Raw genomic sequence first — 21,086 nt, 5'->3', positions numbered from 1 at the left:
CACGTTCTTTTTGTATTAGTATCTTTTGCTTAGTTTTTACATTTATTTATAAATGGGGGGAACATGCATGTAATCACAGTGTTTACAGAGAACACCAGCTCCCCTGGAGCTAGAGTTACAGACAGCCACCTGATATGGGTGCTGAGAATTGAATCCAGGTTCTCTGGGAGAACAGTAAGTGCTCTTAACAGATACTGAGCCCCCCAGGACCACCACCCTTTTTTGAAACAGCCTTGGCTGACTTAGAACTCATCATGTAGACCAGGCTGGTCTTGAACTCAGTAATCTGCCTGCCTCTGCCTCTCCAGTACTGGAATCAAAGGTGTGTGCTGGCACATCTGGCCGACCACTTCCCCCCCCCCCCCTTTTTTTTTTTTAATAAAAACAAGGTTTCGTTATGTAATCCTGGCTGGCCTGGAATAGGCCAGACTGGCGTCAGTGTCACACAGGTCTGCCTGCGTCCGGCCGGAGTGCTGGGACGACCCTTAGGTCACCAAGCATGGCAACAGAGCTTCTACCCACTGAGCCTACAACAGCCCTTGTTTTGTTTGGGGGAACAGGATCTAATGTAGTCTAAGCTGACACTAAGCTCAGAATACTGCCCCAACCACCACAGTGTTGGGATTACAGGTGTGCCATCATCCCTGCCTGATATCTTCATTTTGAAGATAAACTGAAACTCAAAAAGGCTGTCACTTTATTTAAGGTCATGCAGCCCAAGGCTGTCTGACTTTAAACCCTTAGATCTTTCCACTTTATCCTGTGACTCTGAGATAACAGATCTGAGAAGTCAGCTTTGGGAAACCGAGTGCTGTGTGCTGTCCCTTCGCCTGTCCTTCTGTAGAGCTTGTTAGAGGAGGAAGCCAGGCGCTGTGGTAGAACGTGTCCCAGGCTGTGCCTCGGGGAGCCGATGCCATCGCCCTTCACTAGAGCAGCTTCTGCCTTCACTTCCTTCACTGCTTGCTTTCTCCTCTCCTAGGTTCCTATTTGCCTTCCAGCTATTCTTTCTCCCCGTATGGCAGCAAGGTCTCAGGTGGCGAGGATGCTGACAAGGCACGTGCCAGCCCCAGTGTAAGCTGTAAAGCCAGCTCAGAGTCCAAAGCCCTGGACATCTTGCAGCAACATGCCAGTCACTACAAGAGCAAGTCTCCAACGGTAGGTGGACTGCAGCCCTGGACCTTGTCCACAGCATGGGAGGAGTGAACTGAGGTCCTGACCAAGATGCCACTCGACTGACTGCTGGCTTCATAAGGGCACCCCCTTTATCTGTAGATACCCTGCAGTTTTAGAATCATGATATAGGACACTGGTTAGATCACTAGTGCGTGTATGTATCTCATTATAGTGCCTCGATGTGTCTCCTTTCCTTTCCAGATAAGTGATAAAAATTCTCAGGAGAGAGATCGGGGAGGCTGTGGGGTGGCTGGGGGTGGCAGCAGCTGTGCCAGCGTTGGGGGAGCAGGAGGTGCTGACAGGAGTGCCGACCGGCCACGCACATCCCCTTCCCAGCGCCTGATGTCCACGCACCACCACCACCACCTGGGCTACTCCTTGCTCCCCGCGCAGTACAGCCTACCGTACGCCGCAGGTAAGGCTGTCCTCCAGCTCTGTCTCCGTCTCAGCAGTGTAGCAAGGGCCCTCCCCCCACCCCCCAGACTTCTAGTTTAAGATGATTCTCACCACTCAGAGTTGAAGCAGGGGCATAAAAATAAATTCAAGGCGGGGTGGGAAGAGGACTCAGTAAAGCACTTGCCTTATAAGCAGAGGACCTGAATTTAGTCCTCAAAATCCATGTAAAACACAGATGTGGGGATGTGTGCTTGTAACTACAGTGGTCGGCTGGGAGGAGCACAGGCCGGAGGAAGGCACTTTAAGAACGATGATTGTCCTGTGACCTCTACACATACGTGCAGCACACACGTGCAGAGACCCTGTCTTAAACTCTCCTGAGTCCTGAAGTACCTTGCTTTAGGCCGGGACTTAACTTCCTCCCTGGAGCTTGCCCTCTCATTATTCAGCAGAATAAGAGACCACTAGAGAGAAACAAGCAGCTGAACGCTGGTCTGGCCAAGTATCAGGGTTGTTTTTCTGTCAGCGCCCCAAAAATCCAAGGGCACTCGGTAGGGAAACGTAAGGGGAAGCTCCTGATAAGGAGGCAACTTGTGAAGGAAGGGCGATTTCCTGAGTGCTGTATTAATATGTTCTCTGCTTGCCCAGGGCTTTCTTCTACAGCCATTGTTGCCAGCCAGCAAGGCTCAACTCCCTCACTCTACCCACCCCCCCGGAGGTGAGAATGGTAAGTAGATTTTGTTAATTTGCAGTAACAAATTAACAGGGGCAGCTGCTGCTTGGATCACAGAATCCCTGCACGTGAGGGTTAGCCGTGTGATGTCAGTGATGTGGAAAAGGGAGACCGTTAGCCAGGCCTGTGACACCAGCCTCGTGTGAAGCTGTGTGCGTCTGAAGGCCTGTGGAGGGCCAGCACCAGACGGTGCTGCAGTTCTTTTTTGTGTTTTGTTTTTAAGTTTGTTGTGAAGGGTAGTGCTTGTGAACAGAGCTCAAAGAACAATTCACAGGGAGTTCCCTCTTCGAACTGTGGATGACAGAATTCATCTCACGCTCGGCGGCGAGCAGCCTTACGCACCAAACCATCTTGCTAGCTCCACTTCATTTTCCTGGAGCACCATCTTGTGGTTGTGATGCCGGCAGACCACAATTAGCCGTTTACCTGTGTGTTTCCTTCGCAGAACACCAAGTGCCCAGATGAAGTCAGCTTCGTGGGCCAGACTGGCTCATTCGAGGTGATGCTGGAGGTGCCATTTTACCGTCAGTCACGGTGTAGATCGTCCTGTTTGCCGTTCCTACCGCGACTGAAGGCAGACCCTGGGCTGTCTCACCTCCACTAGACCCTCCGACCCCCTGACCCTCCCTCTTCCTCAGGAGCTGGAAAACTGGTACTTGGCAAAAATATTTATTCTCTCAGCCACAGTTCTGTTGTGGCTTTTAAGGAGATGAAGGCATAGGAGCTGACAGCACAGCCTCATCCCAGAGAAATCACTGCTCTGTTACCTTAAGCCCCTGGTCGACTGCCAGAGCAGCACCACACACACCTGGGAGGGACCCCACTCGTGGGGTCAGGTCTGAGGACAGCACAGCAGCCTCACCCTCACTGCCATCAGATTACACATCTCCTCAGTGGTTTGGGCCCTGGGAACTGGCAGCAGAAATTAGAATCTCAGGAAAGAAGTAGGGAGCTGTTTCCTCTGTAATTGCGAAGACAAGGCCTTCAAGTGTGGAGACACCCCCTCTGATAGGAGCACAGATAAATGCTCAGAGCCTAACCTGTAAAGGGGAGAGTAAGGCGCTTACCCCACCAGAGTCTTGTGCTCCAGTTAGTCGGAAGACAGGGGTTCTAGCACCAGCACAGGGCTCCCGGGGGACGCTGGGAGGAGCTGGGGCATGAATGGAGTCTGTGAAACTGAATCTGCTTCCTCACCAAAATTCCTGCTGCTTTGCATCTCCCAACTCCTTGCCCCTCTCTCTTTCTTTTTTAACCCCTTGGTGCCTTCCCCAGGGGGAGTCCCCATGCTGACCTCACCTCTTCTGCTACTTGGCTCCTACCCTGGAGTCTGCCACATCAGTTTAGAGCAGCAGCCAGAAGGCAGGCTGTTCTTGGAGACATTCAGTTATCCGAGCACCCTTCTCATTTAGGGTCACAAATCTATACATCCGGCTCCTCTGTCTACAGGTACATGATTTTACAGCTCACTCTGTAACTCCATATGTGCCAATTTGAAGTGTGTCTTTGTAACACACATTTTTGTTTTAGGGGCCACGGGCCAAGGAGGTGATTTGCTCCTTAGACCCTAAAACAGGATATCCAAGCATTGCATGCCCAAGTCAGAGTGGACTCTGGATAAGGCTTTGAGGTGTCAGGCATTTCTCTGTTCTCCTGAGCTACAAAATCCTGTTAGCGGAAAGTGATGGAGTCACTTCTCCCCAGCATGTGGAATGTTTTTAGTTCTCTGCCATTGCAGGGCATCATCCCTTTGTAACCCTCTGCTCCTGGCTTTGCTCTTTGGACTGCGAGAGAGAGAGAGAGAAAGATGCACAGATACCAGCCTCGGCTAATGGGGAGCTGGTAAAAAGCATGTCAAAACTGGTAGTTTGAGAGCAGGAAGGCAGGTAGCTCTAACTTCTTTGGGAAAGTGGGGTGGCGGGAGTCAGTAAGCACAAACCCAAGAGAAGCTAGCTCTCAAGAACCAGTGAGCCATCCCTGTATATAATCAGGCTTAGCACCTCCGACCTCCAAACCTTTCCCGTTTCCAGGTCCTTGTTTTTGTTCCAGTTGGGTTCTGAGCGCTTGGAAAAATCCTGTTTCAGGACTCCAGACAGCCTCACCGCCATCGTCCCCTGCCACATGCTGCCCCAGTAAGCAGTTGTCTGGGCAGTGACCCCCTTTCATTCACAGAGGTAGATGTTGAGACACCATCCTGCCTAATTATGCTCCCCCACCTCCTCCTTCCAAGACTCCAGTGAGCCATGCTCTCATCTGTTCCTGGTTTTGTATGTATCTGTGGCACTGGCTTACAGTGTGTTTTGTACATATTGTTTTAAAAAAAAAAAAATCGGAGCAATTTAGTTTTTCATTGGGTAGGCATGGTCCACATTCCTGCCCTTTCCATTTCATTTTATAACAGAGGTGTGTCCGTATTTGCAAGACAGCCTTAAGATTCTGCAGAAGGAACAGCTTTCTCTCTCTCTCTCTCCCCTTCCCTCCCTCCCTTTGTCTGTCTCTCTCACCTCTTCCCCTGAGAAAAAGTCACCTCTGTTCCGTCTACTCAAGTGCCCCTTGAAGAACAGGCGCTGCTCTGAAATGAGATTAGCAGTAGAAAAACGACACTGTATGTTCTCAGCCTGATCCTCCTGGCCCCTAGTCCGAGTCCAGTCTTCCCTCTCTGAAAGACTTTCACACAGCTGCAGCCGGCCACCCCCACGCTCCACAGTGGGAATGCCCTGTGGCACCTAGTCAGAAAGACAGGATCTGGTGCAGACCACCAAACCGAGCCTTTCACTCAGCCACCCTGCCCCATGCTCTCTCGTGTGGAAGAGAAGCTACAGGAAGTGGGGCCTCACCCTGAGGAAGGGCAGCTACCGATTAACAGCTGCTGCTTAGGACTCGCACCTGCTTCCTCATTTATGGTGTGCCAGCTCCCTTCAGCTCTTCTCCGTCTTGTGCTTGTATGTGTATCTCCACTTAGCCTTCACTCTCCACACATCTCAAGGTCAAAGAAACACACAGAAGGGTAAGAGGGTACCCTCCGAAATGGTCATTTCATGTTCCTCCTCTCCAGGCTCCAGGGTGGGGTTGGGGGGACTTAAAGTTGATGGGAGTTGAGACTGCAGAAGGGCTAGAGAATTGGGTGTAGGTTTGAGGCCTCATCACTTACCCTGTCTGTACTCTGATGCCCCCGAGATTCAGCTGGGCAGCTAGCTGGCCCATAACTCTGGGCCTTTGTCATTTATTACTAGGACATCCCAGGAAACTTTCCAGTGATTCCCTGCCATGGGCCCCTCCCAGGCCTTGTCCCCAGCCCCTCCTGCCCCAGCCCACCCGCTTGCCTTGGTGCTCAGCCCTCCCCCTGGGAGTAGGTTGGGGCAGGCTGGAGGCCCGGGCTGGAGGGACAGTGTTGCTGTCATAGCTTTTGTTCCATTGACGTTGCTCTGTTGGATTTAATTTCAGTCCCGATTCTTCCTGTCTGTAAAGTGTACATTACCAAGTTCCTTGTTTTTTATATACATATATATATATAAATATATATATATATATATATATATACAAACTGTACTCTTTTTGCCTTTGTACATTCAGGCAAGAAGAGAAAATAAATCTTTTTAAGAGACAATCACAAATCTGTGAGGGCTGCTGGTTATTTCTCCTGGAGTTTGCTGCTGAGCTGCTGCCTCCTCCCCTCAGCCTCCCTGTCTTTCTCTAGCCCGGCTCTGTGGGCATCCTCAGCTTCACCTTTCCTGGCTGACAGCAAGCTGCTGAACCCAGTGTGCCAACGCCTGCCCTGTAGCTTCTTCCTGCCCAGCTTGGCCACTGGCTGCTCCTGTGTCCTTCCTGGCCTCCATTTTTAACCCTTAAATCTCATTCACCAAAGTGGCTTTGGACCCCTGGTGCCCTGGGACCCGCCTCCCTGAGGGCCTGGCTTTGAACACTTATTCATCTATGAAACTATGCACCTGGGAGCTCTCTGCCTGAGACTTTGCACTACTTAAACCTGCCTGGGTGTTAGAATGAAAGGTTTTTAGGAACAAGTGGGAAATTACCCACCACCCACCCACCCACCCAGCACTCCAGCCCACACTACCCTACCCATCCTAGCCTCAGAAGTCTGATGGTCCCAGGACTATTCCTGGACTCCCGTGGTTACCCTGTGATATCAAGGGCTTGGGATCTATTGGTAAGAGCGTTTGAGACTCACATAGTGACACTGTCTGAAACAGCCCAGCCAAGCCGTGTTCATCCTTTTCTTCTCTCCTCACCGCCTCTGTCCCCGTCACCCTTTGTTTCTACTTCCTTTTCTTAATTGGCTTTGGAATTGAAGTCTATTTTTAAATTATTTGTTGTATTTATTGAATAAAGTTTTTAATGTCCCTGTTCTTACATTTAGACTAAAGTTTGCCTTTCACATGTCTCTCCTATCCCTCTTTACCACCCCAAAATTTCTACTTTCTAAGTTGTTTTTTTTTTCTTTTTTTAAACGAAGTGCTGCTGCTGCTTCCCATGACTCTGTGTCTGTGGTGGTCGTCAGTAGCCCCTCTCTCCCTCCCTCCCACTTTCTCTCTCTCTGACAGGGAACTCTTTGGGTAGGTATATGGTTTCCAAGTCTTTTCACTGGCTGTACATAGGAAGTGTGAGCATACAGCAGGAGAAGAAACACAGTGTGCTTCCCTCTGCTTTGTGAGCTGAAAGTAAAGGACTGTCACCCCTATTTACTTGTGAACGGTATCTCAGGTTTTACATTGGACTCTTGACCTTTACGCTGCCTGCTGCCTCCAGGAGTCATCCGTTTGACAGAAGGTATTTTCAAGCGAATCACTTTGAAAAAACTGCCATGTGCAGGTAGAACCTAAGTTTGGTGACTTGGCTAAATACAATACAGGTAAGCTTCATGGAAAAACAAGCTGAAAATTGGACAAAGCCTGTAAAAAAACTCTGGGCTGACTATAAGGCAGTCGTAAAGCCATAGGTAAAACAACACTGCCTTGAGGGGGAGGGAGACTGAGGCAGTGGGAATGCTAAGCTTCCTCTCCAGGACCACCAAGATGGCCCTTCATGCTGATGGTACAAAGCGACCAGAAGACAGGCCGTGGAACACTGGGCTCCAAGAAGACAAAGCTAAAATGGAACAGAATGTGCTGCTTAGAGCAGGCATTGATGGCAGTGCAGAGGCTGAGGCAGGAAGGCTGCCTGCCGCCACTTTAGGCCAGAGCGATAGTAACCTTTCGTCAAAAAGGAAAAAAGACTTTAGGGATAGTTAGGCATAAACTTTACCATAAAAATTAAAGTTTTAAGCCCCAGTCCTGTACAGTGTAACAGCTGGAATTGTGAGTTGGTCGACAGCACACAGGAAAGTGTTCCATATGCACCTCTGTCTCCATGGGCACTTAGTGTGTCCCACTCCTAGCAGCCCTGGATTTCACAGTATAATAACATGGCCCCAGAGACCAAGCAGCCTTGTCCCTGGGAAGTATGTATCACACTTGTTAAGCTCTGGTTGTGGTACAGGAATAAAGAACAGGCCAACTACAACTTTAAATCAGTTTATTGACACAGTAACACAACACACTTGCCTCCCTGACACCCCCACACCCAGTGTAGCTCTCTCTCCCTTTTCTCTTTAGAACAAGCTGTTGGTGAAAGCAGGAAAGGGAAGGCGTTTCTGCAGCCCAGCCCTGCCCCTCGCTTGGCCCTGCGGCGTAGGCACTGTTCTGAACCTGTTAAAAGGAGGCAGGCAGTACTATGCGTGGCCAGCCAGAGGCATCCAGTCGCTAAGAACAGGTTCCTCCACAAACCCCAGGCCCTGAGTTTGGTATTCTCTCTGCTCTTGGTAGGAAAGAGATCTTGGGGCCTGGGCCACAGAGGCAAGAACTCTAGTGGTAACTTGAGATGTAGTTTGGCTAGTTTCTTAAGGCCCAGGCACCCCCCAAAAAAGCCCTGGTGTGGGGGAGTGAGTTTCAATGCCCCTATTTAAAATGTACTGGTGACATTAAACAGATTAAGCCAGCTTAACCAAATGCCAGAATAACACTAAACTGTAAATAAAGCGAGGTCTGACCTGCTTACACCAGGCCAGACACAAAATGCCTGGAAGCTCAAGGTGGAGTGTCAAAAACAACCCAAGGACACTACCCAGGAGCTAAAAAAAAGCCCATACTCAGGAGCCCCTGGATGACAAGAAGCAAAGAAAAAATACCTAAGTCTTAAAAACCAAAAGAAGAAAGCCCAACTCCAAGGAGACCTGAGCCTGATGGTCCTGCCCTCCAGCCTTGTCCTGGACCAGGCAGCCCCTCCCCTCCAGGCAACGCCCTCCCCTGGGGCAGATGGAGCACATCACAGCGCAGTTTAAAAAGCTGCTAATGCCAGTTCATAAACATCTTCATTTACTATTGGTGATTACATGTGAATAATATGCGTATACTGTTCTTTATGGAAAACAATTTCAACGAGTCAACTCCGAGAACACAATGGGCAACCCTCAACCTGAGCCCCTCAATGTCCTTCCCTCTGTCCCGAGGCTGCCTCACTCCCCTCTTCCCCCAATGTGGCTCTTGGGCAAAACATCCCCTGTGACCATTAGTCCTCATCAGACAAGTTCTGGTCCAGAGGGTAAACCATAAACATCACATCTGGCCGAGAGGGGACACAGGGATGACCTGGACGCACAATCTCAAAGCCCAGGAAGCTGAACGTCTTCAGGAGTGGAGCTGCAGAAAACGAAGCATAGAGGGGACTCTGATGAGGCTCAAATCCGGGAAAACTCCACAGATCAATCAAATACTAGGTCCTCGGGCATCTCCCCTTAGCACAGCTCTCCGGCTCGGTAAGGCAAGTGTACAGTGTACAGCCCTCTGCATAGGTGTCAGAGCGCTCTGACTGCTCACCTCTGTCTTCCCGGCCCTTCCTGAAGCAGATGAAGACGTAGTTCACTTTCATCTTCTCCTCAGCAAACTCTAGCAGTGCTAACAATCTGCAGAAACAGACTGCTCAGGTCCACCCGCCGCCTCACACCTCCTCCACCCCACCCTTAAAAGGACCTTCTGAGCCTAAAGCCAGCAAAACTAATACAGAATGTCTAAACAAAGTTTTCCATTTAAGACCCTAACCTAGAGCCCTACGTGAAGAGAAAAATAAAGTCACAGACCCTGTTAGGAGGGGGAGGGTTCTCTCCCTGTAACTTGAGTTCTTCATCTGATAGTAATACTGTCTTAAAAGTAATGCAGATCAAAACACTGGGGCCTTCACCAGAGCCCAGTTTCCTCAATAAGCTAAGGCCAGGTTTGGTGGCTCACACCTTTAATCTCAGCACTCTGGAGACAGAGGCGGTGGATCTCTGTGAATTCAAGGCTAGTCTTCTGGTCTACATAGTTCCAAAACAATCAGAGTGATACAGTGAGAGCCCGTCTCAAAAGAAAAACAGAAACTGGGGTCAGTCAAGAGAATGTCCTGGGACTGCTTTTTACACACAGGTTAGTTACTTCATGAACGGCGCCCAACCCAATAAAATCCCGCCATTCTACCTGCATCCCCTGGTCTTTGGAATTGGACCTTTGTACGGAGGCTCAAGAGGAACCTGACATCTTCTGGGAATTGGATAAGCTGGTGGGTGACAGGTTAATATGCTAACAATCTGCTTTAATTATAACCCAGAGCAGGCCTGATTCGTTCACTAGCTACACACAACTTTCAACACAACATCGTCTACTAGCTCTTAAGGGAGAAGGCACAGACAGACAGACAGACAGACAGACAGACAGACATGCGCTTCACGAGTTCCTTACCCTTCTTTGCTCCCATCAGCTAATAATCCATCTGGGATTTCTACAAACAGGCTCTGGCTGGACAGGACTGCATCCCAGGAAGAGACCTTCACCTCGGTGACCTCGTACTGGAAGTGGACAATGTGAGGTTTTCCATCGTTCACGGGGAGGTCCTGGGTCACAGTGAGCTTCTCGTCCTAGGAGGGAAAGTTAGGGCAGAGGACAACTCTACCACTAACCACGCCCTATGCTCCCTTATCCAAGGGGGCTGCGTCCCTTGGGCCATTCTCAGGGTAGCCTGGATCAGGGTCATTTCAGAAATACAGACCTACAGGTCAGCTAACGACAGCCACTTCTAAGAACAGCTGCTGTTGATAAAAGCCAGAATGAGATGGGAAAGGAAATCAACCAGGTGCTTAGATATGAGCTAGTAAGGTACAAGCGATTCAGCGACTGGCCCAAGATTCCTACAGTAATAAATGCAAAGTTAAAATTAAAACCTAGGTATTCCTAACCAATAAAAACCTGAAGTTCTAGCGTTGTTTCACCGGAGCCTGGAGCAGGAGGATTATGAGTTAAAGGCCAACCCGGACTACATAAGACCTTCTGTTATTTTGTTTTGAGACAGTATCTCACTATATAGCCATGGCTGGCCTGGAACTCCTGAGTTCCACCTGTCTTTGCTCCAAAGTGTTGTAATTAAAGGCATAAGCTACTGTGTGTGGCCTAAGGCCTTGCGTTTCAGTAAACGATAGCTAGGCATGGAGTACACACCTGTGATCCCAGCACTCGGGTCCTTATGCACACAACTCTGATGCCCTGCTAACTTTCCATTCCCAGCCTAGGAAAGAAGCTGAGCTGATCCTGGGCCTCAGTCTCCAGAAGATTAAAAGGCAGCAAACAGTACTAATAATTCTCCCTCTAGGATTCCAATAAAAAAGTTATCAATTCCCGTTCTCCCTCAGCCACCCTGCTACTTCTGTCCAAGAGAAGACTAGGAAAAAATTAAGCATTTGAGTAGCTGCTCAGTGGGATCCAGCAGACTCCACCCAAGCTTCTATACAAAAATCCTCCTCCTTACCTTATATATTAGAGCTGAGAGAGAAGGATCCCTGCCGCCCCCTCGCCCACCGGGGATCTTCGACAGTGGGTGAGGGGCATCAGGAGCACCACAGAGGCCCTGGGACGATGTGCCTGCAGCACTGGAGCTGGGGACAGCTACTCAAAGGCAAAATACTACTGCAAGAGACAGAAAGTCAGTCGGTAAACACCCAGACATTTAGCCCATACCCCTCCAGCCCTCCCGCTGCCTACACAAGTATTCTAAGGCTTCTCCACTGCTCACGTTCTGTCTTCAGCATCTACAAACGGTACTTTAATCAAGAGGCAGATAGACCCAGAAGTCCAAGGGAGTCTGACCACAGGGTCACCTATCAAACATCAGTGAGCTCTTCACATGGGGTTTACCTAGTTTGGCTGCTGAGTCTCCAGCATCAGTCTCTTTCCTTAACCATCTGTGCCTTAGCCACCAACATAGCACAATCACTAAGCTTCAAATGAAGTGTCAACATGAGCTGAATACCAAGGCTACTCACTTTCCCAACCTCCATCTCAGCAAAGGAACTGCAATTAAAAAAAAAAAAAAAAGCTCCAAATTGCTCTAGGGTTATGATGAAGCAGGAGAATAGAGGAAATACTGACACTGTCGAAACAGACAAAGGCACAAGCAAAGTACGTGCTGGGTCTGAATAACATAAGGAGACCCCGCTTACAGATGTGAAAGGCTCTAGGTGCTCTGTTGCCACCATATGTGTCAGCCATTCTTTTCAAGACAGAATTTCTCTGTGTAGTCCTGGCTGTCCTAGAACTCAGTATTTAGCCCAGGTTGGCCTTGAACTAGGAGGTATGCCTGCCTCTGCTGGATTAAAGGTTTTCACCGCCACTGCCTAGCTGAAGGCCATGTTAATTTTCAGGAAAACACAAAAATACTGCCATCTTTGATTCTGGCTTAATGACAGGGAAAGAGGAACTGTGATGTGTATTATAACAGAGTAACAATGTCCAGAAATTTTTTTTCAGGTCAGGAGTTTCCCAAACCCCATATGAGAGGCTCCCCTTCTTAGCCCTTTGTTGCGGTTCTGTAGAGGTACCAGAAAGGCTGGGCTACTGGGAAAACTAGCTGACTGGCTGGCATACACTGGCAGAACTATCCCAAGGACTAGGCAAATCCCGTCTGTGACAGTAAGAAGACATCTTGAATACTAGAACTGCTTGGATTACAAAACTACATCACCAAGGCCCTCAAAATTCTAGAATTTGCTGAGTTAACTGGACATAAGCCTTACGTTCCATCCGGCATCTGATTCTTAACTAATTTATGATCAGAAATGGCAGAAACAAGAGGCTACCCCTACAAAGAATCGCACCATGGAGGGGCAAGGGCACACAATCCTTTGTCTTCCTAGAAATAATCCCTAAGGCTGGCCTCTTTCCTACACTCATCTGTAAACCTGTGATATCTCTGGTTTTCTTATCTCCAAGTAAATGCATCAAGTCCACACCTCGATAACACATCATTCACTCTTTCACACACACACACACACACACACACACACACACAAATCACATACAAGCTCTGCTGTTCTAAAAACCCTGTAGAAGGTGGGATGTGTCTAGCACCAGTTCCCTGAGAGAAACAACTGAGTAGACTTCACTGCCCATTATAATGCACTGATTAGTTACCTGACGTGAGTGACAGACGACTATACTCAAGGTATCTGTCATTTCTGAAGGGATGCAGGATGTACATAGCAATTGTGGCACATGAAACTGCCTGGCAACAACCTTCTCTGATATTGTTCAAATGATATATCAAAATTAGCTGCCAGTCACATGATGAATGAAATTTAAAAGAATTTGAAAGAATTTAAGAACAAGAGAATTACCCCCCTTCCTGCCTGCCCCCCAAACCCCTAGGTTTCTCTGTGTAGCCCTGGCTGTCTTGGAACTCTGTAGGCCAGGCTGGCCTAGAACTCATGAGATCACCTGACCCTGCAGCTTGGGTGCTGGGATTGAAAGTGTGTACCACCACTGCCTGGCTTGAGAAATGTCTTAAAGACAAATCTCTAACACAAAATAGAAAAGGTTTCATATTCAATTTAGTTTTATTTCAGCTTTTGCCCATCCTTCCACAGATTTTAGTCACTCTACTAGGGGGCAGAAATGACTTACACCAAAAAGATTATTTATTCTATCATGAGATGGAGGAGAAGGCTCAACAGGTAAAGACTTGCCACCAAACTGATAACCCCAGTTTAATCTCTTGATCCTACATGGAAAAATGAATTAGCCTTTGGCCTCCATACTCTATGCACACACACAATAAATAATGTATCCTAAACTTTTTTTTTTTTTTTTTAAGTTTAAGGCCAGAGACTTAAAAAGATAGGTTGAGAGAAGTCAACTGTGGGCTGGAGAGATGGCTCAGTGGTTAAGAGCACTGACTGCTCTTCCAGAGGTCCTGAGTTCAATTCCCAGCAACCACATGGTGGCTCACAACCATCTGTAATGAGATCCGATGCCCTCTTATGGGTGTCTGAAGACAGTTACAATATACTTACATATAATAAATAAATAAAAACCTATGGGCCAGAGCGAGCGGGGCCAGAGCAAGAGGGTGAAGGGAAGGGGGGAAGAAAAAAAAGAGAAGTCAACTGTATTATACTGCAGCCAGACACCCAGCTGATCCAGGCCTACTTTTGAGAAGAGCAAACAGACCATACTAGAAATGAAGGAGTCTGGTACCCACATCCAAGGCAGACAACACACTGGAGCTTAAAGCTGATGTTCGAGCCTCAGCTGCTGAAGGAGACACTTCAGATCACCTATATACAGCTCACTTACTGCTGATAATTCACAGCATCGGTGAGGACTGGAGTACAGCAAAGTAGAAGTATCTGCCTAGTACAGCAGGGCCCTGGGTTCAGTTCTCCAACAATCAACGTGGCTGTGAATCTACTATCTGAAATGTCCCTAGCAAGCCACAATTTCATTTGATGACCATCAACAGGTACTGTATGCGGATGTATAAAGGGAAATGAGGCTAAGTCAAATTTTTATCATTGAAATCAGATTTTTAGATCTTGATGGCATTTACTAAGTAAAAGAATTGGTCTTTTTTTAAAAGTGTATTTGTGTTTTAATAAGGTCTTACTTAGCTCTTGCCTTAAACTCACCATGTACATGAGGATGGCCTTGAACCTGCCTCTACCTCCCAAGTGCTGGGATTAAGGTACGCACCTCTACACAAAACCTATCAAATATCTTAACAAAGGACTCCAGGGCTGGAGATGTAGCTCACTGGTGGACCACCCGCCTAGAATGTAAAGGCCATGTGTCTCAGTGAACCCAGAACCACAAGGAAAAGGGAAACACTCAACAAGTGCCCATTTGTAGTCCCAGGTCTCTGGAAGCTAAGGGAGGAAACTGCTCTGAGTTCAAAGCTACATGGTGATTTAAGGGTGTGAGACCTTGTCTCAAAGCAATCCAAACAACTTCCAGGGGACTATGTCATTCTCCCCCCCCCCTTTTTTTTTTTTAATTTTAGTTTGCTCAAAACACAACCTAATCTAATAAATATTTGGAATTCAGATTCTCCAATAGTTTGGTTTTTCACTCAAATGCAGTGGCCTCAACCCTTGATTCAGGTCTGTTCCCTTTAATTCCCTCTGCCTGTCAGACAGCATCGTCAGCTGGCCTTGGCAGTATCAAATGAAAAGACACAAAAATAGCACTCCACTCCCAGTATTCTACCTTCATTCCCTCTACTTCTGACCCACTCGTGTCTCAGATCCTCAATTCCTCACATGGGTTGCTGGTACTCTAGGGCTAGGAATATCTCTGATGAGTAATCCTTATGTAAAGCAAGACTACTCCAGAACTACAAGCACACTTAGCAGTGAGGATGTAGGAAGTGTCAGGCTCCTTCAGTCTAAAGTGACCACAGATGATGCATTCCTCTGTGCACCTGTGAGAGTCATGTATGCTGCCATGCAGTAGTCACTTAAGTCACTTCACCAGAGCTGTCACATGCTCCAGAGGGAGTCTGCTCAATCAGTGTGATTGTAAGAAAATGAAATCACCCCTCTGAATCATAGGCTGAAAGCAGAAATAGGTTTGGGTTGATTTTCTACAAGAAGCATCTGATGGCAGCCCGAATACCTCTGTACCCGATGTTCGCTAATCACACAACTAACACTGGTACATCTGCCAACGACAGGCACAACCTATTGCCACTTGTGGTTGCTGGATAGCTAACAATGGTACTGTACTGTACTTTAAGATATTTTTATATGTTAAAGTCTTCAATGTGGTTTATACTGTTAGCTCTTCATAGCCCAGCCTCCCCTGAGGCAGGATTGCATCATTGTTTATACACTATCAAAGGCCTAGGAGATCATCTTAGAGCTTCTCTTACAAGACACTTGCTGCTGCTGCTGTTTACAGGAAACTGTCTTGCTCTTCCACTGAGCCATTAGTCGACTCAGTAACTTCCTTTTTTGTTTTGTTTTTCTTCTGTTGTAATTTGCCACCAGAGTCTTATTGACCATGTAGCCCTGGCTAGTCTAGAACTCACCATGTAGACCAGGCTGGCCTGAAATTTGACTACCACTGCCTCCTGGGATTAAAAGCCTGTGTCACAGGCTGGAGAGATGGCTCAGCAGTTAAAAGCACTGACTACTCTTCCAGTTCAATTCCCACCAACCACAATGTGGCTCACAACCATCTGTAATGGGATCAGATAGCCTCTTCTGGTGTCTGAAGACAGCAACAGTGTATTCATATACACAAAATAAATCTTAAAAAAAAAAAAAAGTCTTGTGTCACCACACTTTTGTTTGTTGGTTTGCTTTTTTGAGATAGAATAATCTCTGTGTAGCCCTGGCTGTCCTGGAACTTGCTTTGTAGACCAGGCTGGCCTCGAAGAGTCTACCTGCATCTGCCTTCTGAGTGTTGGGTTTAAAGGTGTGTGCCACCATGCCCGGCTTATTTTATGTATGTTGGTATTTTACCTGCATGAACACCTGTGCTTCTGGAGGCCAGAAGGCAGCTCTGGATTCCCTAGGATTAGTATCATATGATTCTATCACAGCGTCATGTGGACGCTGGACACTGGGAATTGAACCTAGGTCCTCTGAAAGAGAAGCCAGTCCTCTTAACCACCAAGCCATGTCTCCAGTCCCAGCCCCTGTCACTTTCAGTGAGCCTTCTGAATCTAACCACTGCACAACGTTTCAAAAGGGAATGAAAGCGCTCATTTGTAACATGCCTCTGCCCCACTCCTCAGTCTCCTTCATATATAAGCACAGCTCTAGGGCTAAATTTGGGTTTCTTGGCAAAATGGGGAATTGCTATTATTAGTCCCCATTGCTTTCTAAAGCACACACCCAATTTAGGGGTGTTTCTGACTATACTAGCGGTCATTCTCCCTCCTGCCCCACACTCATCAAGCAGAACTAATGATAAAGGAGAATTAACAATACCAAATTATTTGGAAAGAAACAGAAATTCCATACAGAGGAAGCCATGTAGTGAAAATACTATAGGTAGTCCTGAATTGCTCTTGGGAACTCCCTATCCCCCTCCCAGAAAACAGCTGTGGAACCTAATGTTTTTCTCCAGAGCCCATCACACAGACTGACTATAATATAGCTAACCAAGCCAGCACTGACTGTCCTCTACAGACTCGACTGTAGCAAGCCCTAGACAGACACTGTGTCCCCAGCCCCTACAAATCCAGGCAAAAGTAAGGTCACAAAATTTGGTTTCCTCTTCAATTTAAACCCATTGTTCAGAACACATAATTAAGGGGCCTTGCACTTGCTCTTTTTCCTTGCACCGCCATCAGGAATTCTGACATTTTGGAGACACTAGTCTGACTGCTAGAAATTCCAGAGGAGCCTAGTTTTCCAAACACTGCTGGTTCCTCTGCAACCACTTCTTCCAGGGAAGTAGGCCTCCCTCCCTGGAGCCTGGGAAACTGGAAAGCCCATCCCCCACCCAATGGGAACTAAGCTCTCAGCCAGCTCCCTACACTGCACATTAAAAATACCAGCACTCCTGGGAAGAACATCCGGCTGTTATCAGAACCCCAGCTAAGACTCCAACAGGATTCCTTTCAGAAAGTTAAGGGCCGGCAGAGGAGGCTGGGAAGCATACTATGGAAACAAGATTGCCATAAAGCAAAGAAACCAGACACCATGTACACCTCACCCCACCCCCAGGCCAAAGGAGATGAGCCTGATCCAAGGACCAGCTTTTGCCCAGGCCCTGGCAGGCCAACTGACTCCTCCCTCCACCTGCCTCACACAGCCAAGCCCCTCAAATTACCAACACACTAAAGCAAGGGCCCTGGAGACAAGTGAGCCTGTTTTGCCACTTAGGCGGCTAGAAGGAACCTTCCAGGTTAAGCTATCTCAACCCCCTTCTTTTAACGTGTGAGCACACCGGCTAAGTGCAACACAGTTAGAACTTGGAGAACTCACACTCAGGTCATGAAAGCGTAAGTGTTGGTCTCGAATATTCAAATCTCTGGCTCAAGCTGAAGAGGACTTGGTTGGCACCTAGACCCAATCAATCCAAAGGACTCCTAAGAATGACCACTGAAACGCCCCACTTCCAACCCCGGAGAAAAACCGCACCTCACATGCTCTCCCTCCTCAGCACACACAGTCTTCCAGACCACAACAGCACCTTTTGCCTCCTGCATCCTCCAAGGATACACCCACCTCCACCTGAGCTGTGAAGGACTGGGTTAAAGCAGGTAGAATCAAAGAGTGGAATGCTACTGGGACAAGGAAAATGAAAAGGCAGGATGTGACTACAGGCAAAGGAGGTTTAGTAGTTTGGTGACACTGGCTCAAGCACAATCATAACAAGCCAGGAAATGGGGAGTGAGTGAGTTTCTTATACAGAGAGATAACGCTGGAATAGAAAATGGCCAGAAATGGAGCACTAAATATCTAAGGTAAAGAAGAGTTTAAAAACAAACAACAAAAATGAAACAGGGTTTCTCCGTGCAGCCCTGACTGTCATAGAACCTGATCTGCAGACCAGACTGGTCTTGAACTCAGAGATCCACCTGCCTCTGCCACCTGATCAAAGGTGTGCACCACACCACTATCAGGCTCCAAAGACTTTCTTTGTGAACAGAGGAAGACCAAGAAATCACTTGTCAGTAGAGGAGGGGCTGACACTGCAGGGATGTGAGGGGAAAGGCTAGGGCCTTCTTGGGGTGAGAGTATTTTTCAACCCAGGCTCCACATGAGAACTGGAGAGCTTTAAAAGTATACACCACTAACCAGGCTCTACCCTAGGCCATTTGGAGTAATCGAGGAAAGAACAGATACCTGGTTTTGGTTTGTTTGGTTTTTTTTTTTTTTTTTTTTTTTTTGGCTTAGTTGATTTGTTTGTTTTTTAAATGTGCAGCTAGGTTTGAGACACACTGAAGTGTGAGGAAAACATAGCTGGAGAAAAATGATACTGGAAGGAGAAGCAGGAAGGAGAGAATATCAAGATCACTTAGTGAAAAAGACGCGCAAGCTTCTGGAGGACCCTGGAATGGCGGGGCCCTATATGAACAGCCACAGGAAAGAAGACGTGTTTGTAGGAGGAAGTCTGGTTTTAGAGGGACCGTGGCAGTTTGAGGGCTGGATCAGCTCACTCAGGGTCGGAGGCCATGAAGGTCCGAGGTGAGGACAAAGGGTCTATATGGGGATTGAATGGGTTCAGCAACAAGCCCTACACGGGAAGGGAAAGGACATAAGCAAGGGGCATTACAAATCCTGAGCAGTGAAAATTCTGGAATACTTATGAAGAGCATCCCTGTCTGGGGCAGAAATGCGGGATATCTGAGGACGCGGAAAGAAGAGAGGGGAACTAAAGGGATGACTTCTGCCTACTTTAGTTGAAAGTTAAGAAACCTGTCACACCATTTCAGATCCTGGGGGAAACGGGCATTGCGTCTTGAGGGAGGTAACTTCCAGAGGCCCAGAGTCTGGCTTCGGAGGCCCTGGAGTAAAATTTAAAAGGGGGTAGCACTTAAAGATCCTCCCAGGAAGGGGGACCGGCTAATGGGATGTAATGGTTTTAAATGGGGGAGGGGGGAAGATGAGCTCCGACTGAGACTTTGTAGTGTTTAAAGGGAAGAGTGTTGGCGACATCACTGGGGCAACAGGAAGGAGGGCAGGAATGGAACCCACGGTGTTAGAGAAATAGAAAGAGTGGGGTTTCCCAGACAGGAAAATGGGGCCTACCTGGAGAAGGGTGGGGAAGGAAAGTGGGAAGCGGGGTAAAGGGACGAGCTGAGAACCGCCGGACAAGCGCTTGGCTTTGGGGAGAGCCAGGCAGGGCTGAAAGAGAGGAGTCGGCCCGGGGAGCGATCTTCACTGGGGAGTGGATTTACGGCGATCAAGTGACTTGTGCAGGAAGGAGTAACAAACATTTCGGAAAGGCGAGCACCAATCCGGGGAATCCGGGAGAAAGTGCACGGTGTGGGGCACCGGGCACCGTCCCGCTGGGCTTCAGAGAACCGGGCGACCGACTGGAAGGCTACGTCCAGCTGGGGGGGGCGGCTCCGGCGAGGAGGAAACCCGGATGAGGGGGATGGGCCGGCCGGAGGAAGGGGGCTAAAGGACGGAAGGAGGCCCGATCGCGGGACTCGGGTGGCAGGGGTGGCGAAGGGGAGCGGTGGGAGCGGACGGAGCCCCCGGGGGCCCGGGCGAGCTGGGGGGGGGGGGGCGGCCACCGGAGCCGCGGAGGGGTGGGGGCGGGGAGCCTGCGCCGGGCCGTTACCTGTCCTGGGTGTTTATCATCCTCGGTGGCTCTGCTCAGGGTGGGAGGAGGCGGCGCGGGGAGTGGGTGGGTGGACGAGTGGGTGGGTGTGGGGTCGCGCGCGCGGGCCGGTCTCTGCGGGCTAAGTCCCTGTCAGGCCGCGGGCCGAGTGCGCTCCTCCTGCCTCAGCGAGCGCCTGCCTCCAACTGACCCTCCCCGGCCGCCGCCGCGCAACCGCCCCGCCCCCGAGTGCCTCATCTGCATAGCCCCACCCAGCGCCGCTTGGTGTCCTGGGAAACTGGGGCCCACAACAAAGGGCGAAGCGCCGCCCCGCCTAGGCGCAGGCGTAGCCGGGCGAGCTGTGGTCGGGGGCGGTAGCCAGGGAGCAGCGGGGAAGGAGGTCTGGATGCCGGGCTCGGGTCGGCTTGGCCGAGGCCAGTCTTCATCTCTGCTTTTGTCCTTCCTTAATAACTTATATGTGATTGCTTTTTATGCACATTGGCGTTTTGCCTGCACGTATCTCTGTGCAAAGGTGTCGGATCCCCCGGAACAGGAGCTACAGCGCGAGCTGCGTGTAGGGGCCGGGAATTGAACCCAAGTCCCCTGGAAGAGCAGCCAGTGCCCTTATCCGCTGAGCCCTCGCCACTCGCTCATTTCTGCTTTTTGTTTGTTTGTTGGAACAGTCTCTGAAGCTCAGGCTAGCCCCAAACTCACTGGAAGATGGCTCTGAGCCCCTCATCCTCCTGCCTTTACTTCCTGTCCTCCCACCAAGTGCTGGGGATACAGGTGTGCCTCACCACGCTGGGCACTTGCCGCTTTTGTGTGTGGCCAAACTGAAATCGGGGGGTATACATCACTAAACAAAACAAAATCTGAAAAGGAACAATACTGCTCATATATTTGCATCATTTCCAGCACGAATCCATCTCACGGATCTTTTTCTTCAATTCATAACACAAATTAGTCACCAGTCAGATGACAGCAAGTAACTTTACTGCCCCGGCCACCTTGCTGGTCCCCCACTGTCAGCTGAAAAGAACCATCTCTCCTATTTGGACACAGTCTCTCGAGTCAGTCCCCAGCCCCCAACACCAGCTACTGACCAAGCGCACTGTCATCTGCAGCCAGAACTTTGTAGGTCACGGTCATAGGCGCCTCACTAACTTGCTGACAATTGCTTCCAGTCAAGCAGTGCAAGCTACTTCAAT

At 49.0% G+C, this 21,086-nt stretch overlaps 2 protein-coding genes across 2 annotated transcripts in view; one reads left to right on the top strand and one right to left on the bottom strand.

Moving 5' to 3' along the window:
* Znf609 (zinc finger protein 609) overlaps positions 1-6,670 on the top strand; it is a 127,813-nt gene extending 121,143 nt beyond the window's left edge. Inside the window, exons 7-10 of the mRNA XM_076925822.1 lie at positions 980-1,155; positions 1,375-1,588; positions 2,218-2,296; positions 2,748-6,670. Of these exons, the coding sequence (XP_076781937.1) occupies positions 980-1,155; positions 1,375-1,588; positions 2,218-2,291 (464 nt within the window). The 3' untranslated portion in view covers positions 2,292-2,296; positions 2,748-6,670. The remainder of the gene's footprint in view (positions 1-979; positions 1,156-1,374; positions 1,589-2,217; positions 2,297-2,747) is intronic.
* Positions 6,671-7,814: 1,144 nt separating this feature from the next.
* On the bottom strand, positions 7,815-20,100 carry Oaz2 (ornithine decarboxylase antizyme 2). Its single transcript, XM_076925824.1, is given in 6 exon segments — positions 7,815-8,994; positions 9,172-9,257; positions 10,069-10,244; positions 11,129-11,209; positions 11,211-11,286; positions 19,900-20,100. Coding segments are annotated over 6 exon segments (570 nt in total). The 5' UTR covers positions 19,920-20,100; the 3' UTR covers positions 7,815-8,863.
* Positions 20,101-21,086: the final 986 nt, after the last annotated feature.

The sequence above is a fragment of the Arvicanthis niloticus genome, chromosome 26 (genome assembly GCF_011762505.2).
Source record: "Arvicanthis niloticus isolate mArvNil1 chromosome 26, mArvNil1.pat.X, whole genome shotgun sequence".
Lineage (NCBI taxonomy): Eukaryota > Metazoa > Chordata > Mammalia > Rodentia > Muridae > Arvicanthis > Arvicanthis niloticus.
The sequence above is the reverse complement of the archived record's forward strand: the minus strand, read 5'-3'. Positions and strand labels throughout refer to the sequence as shown.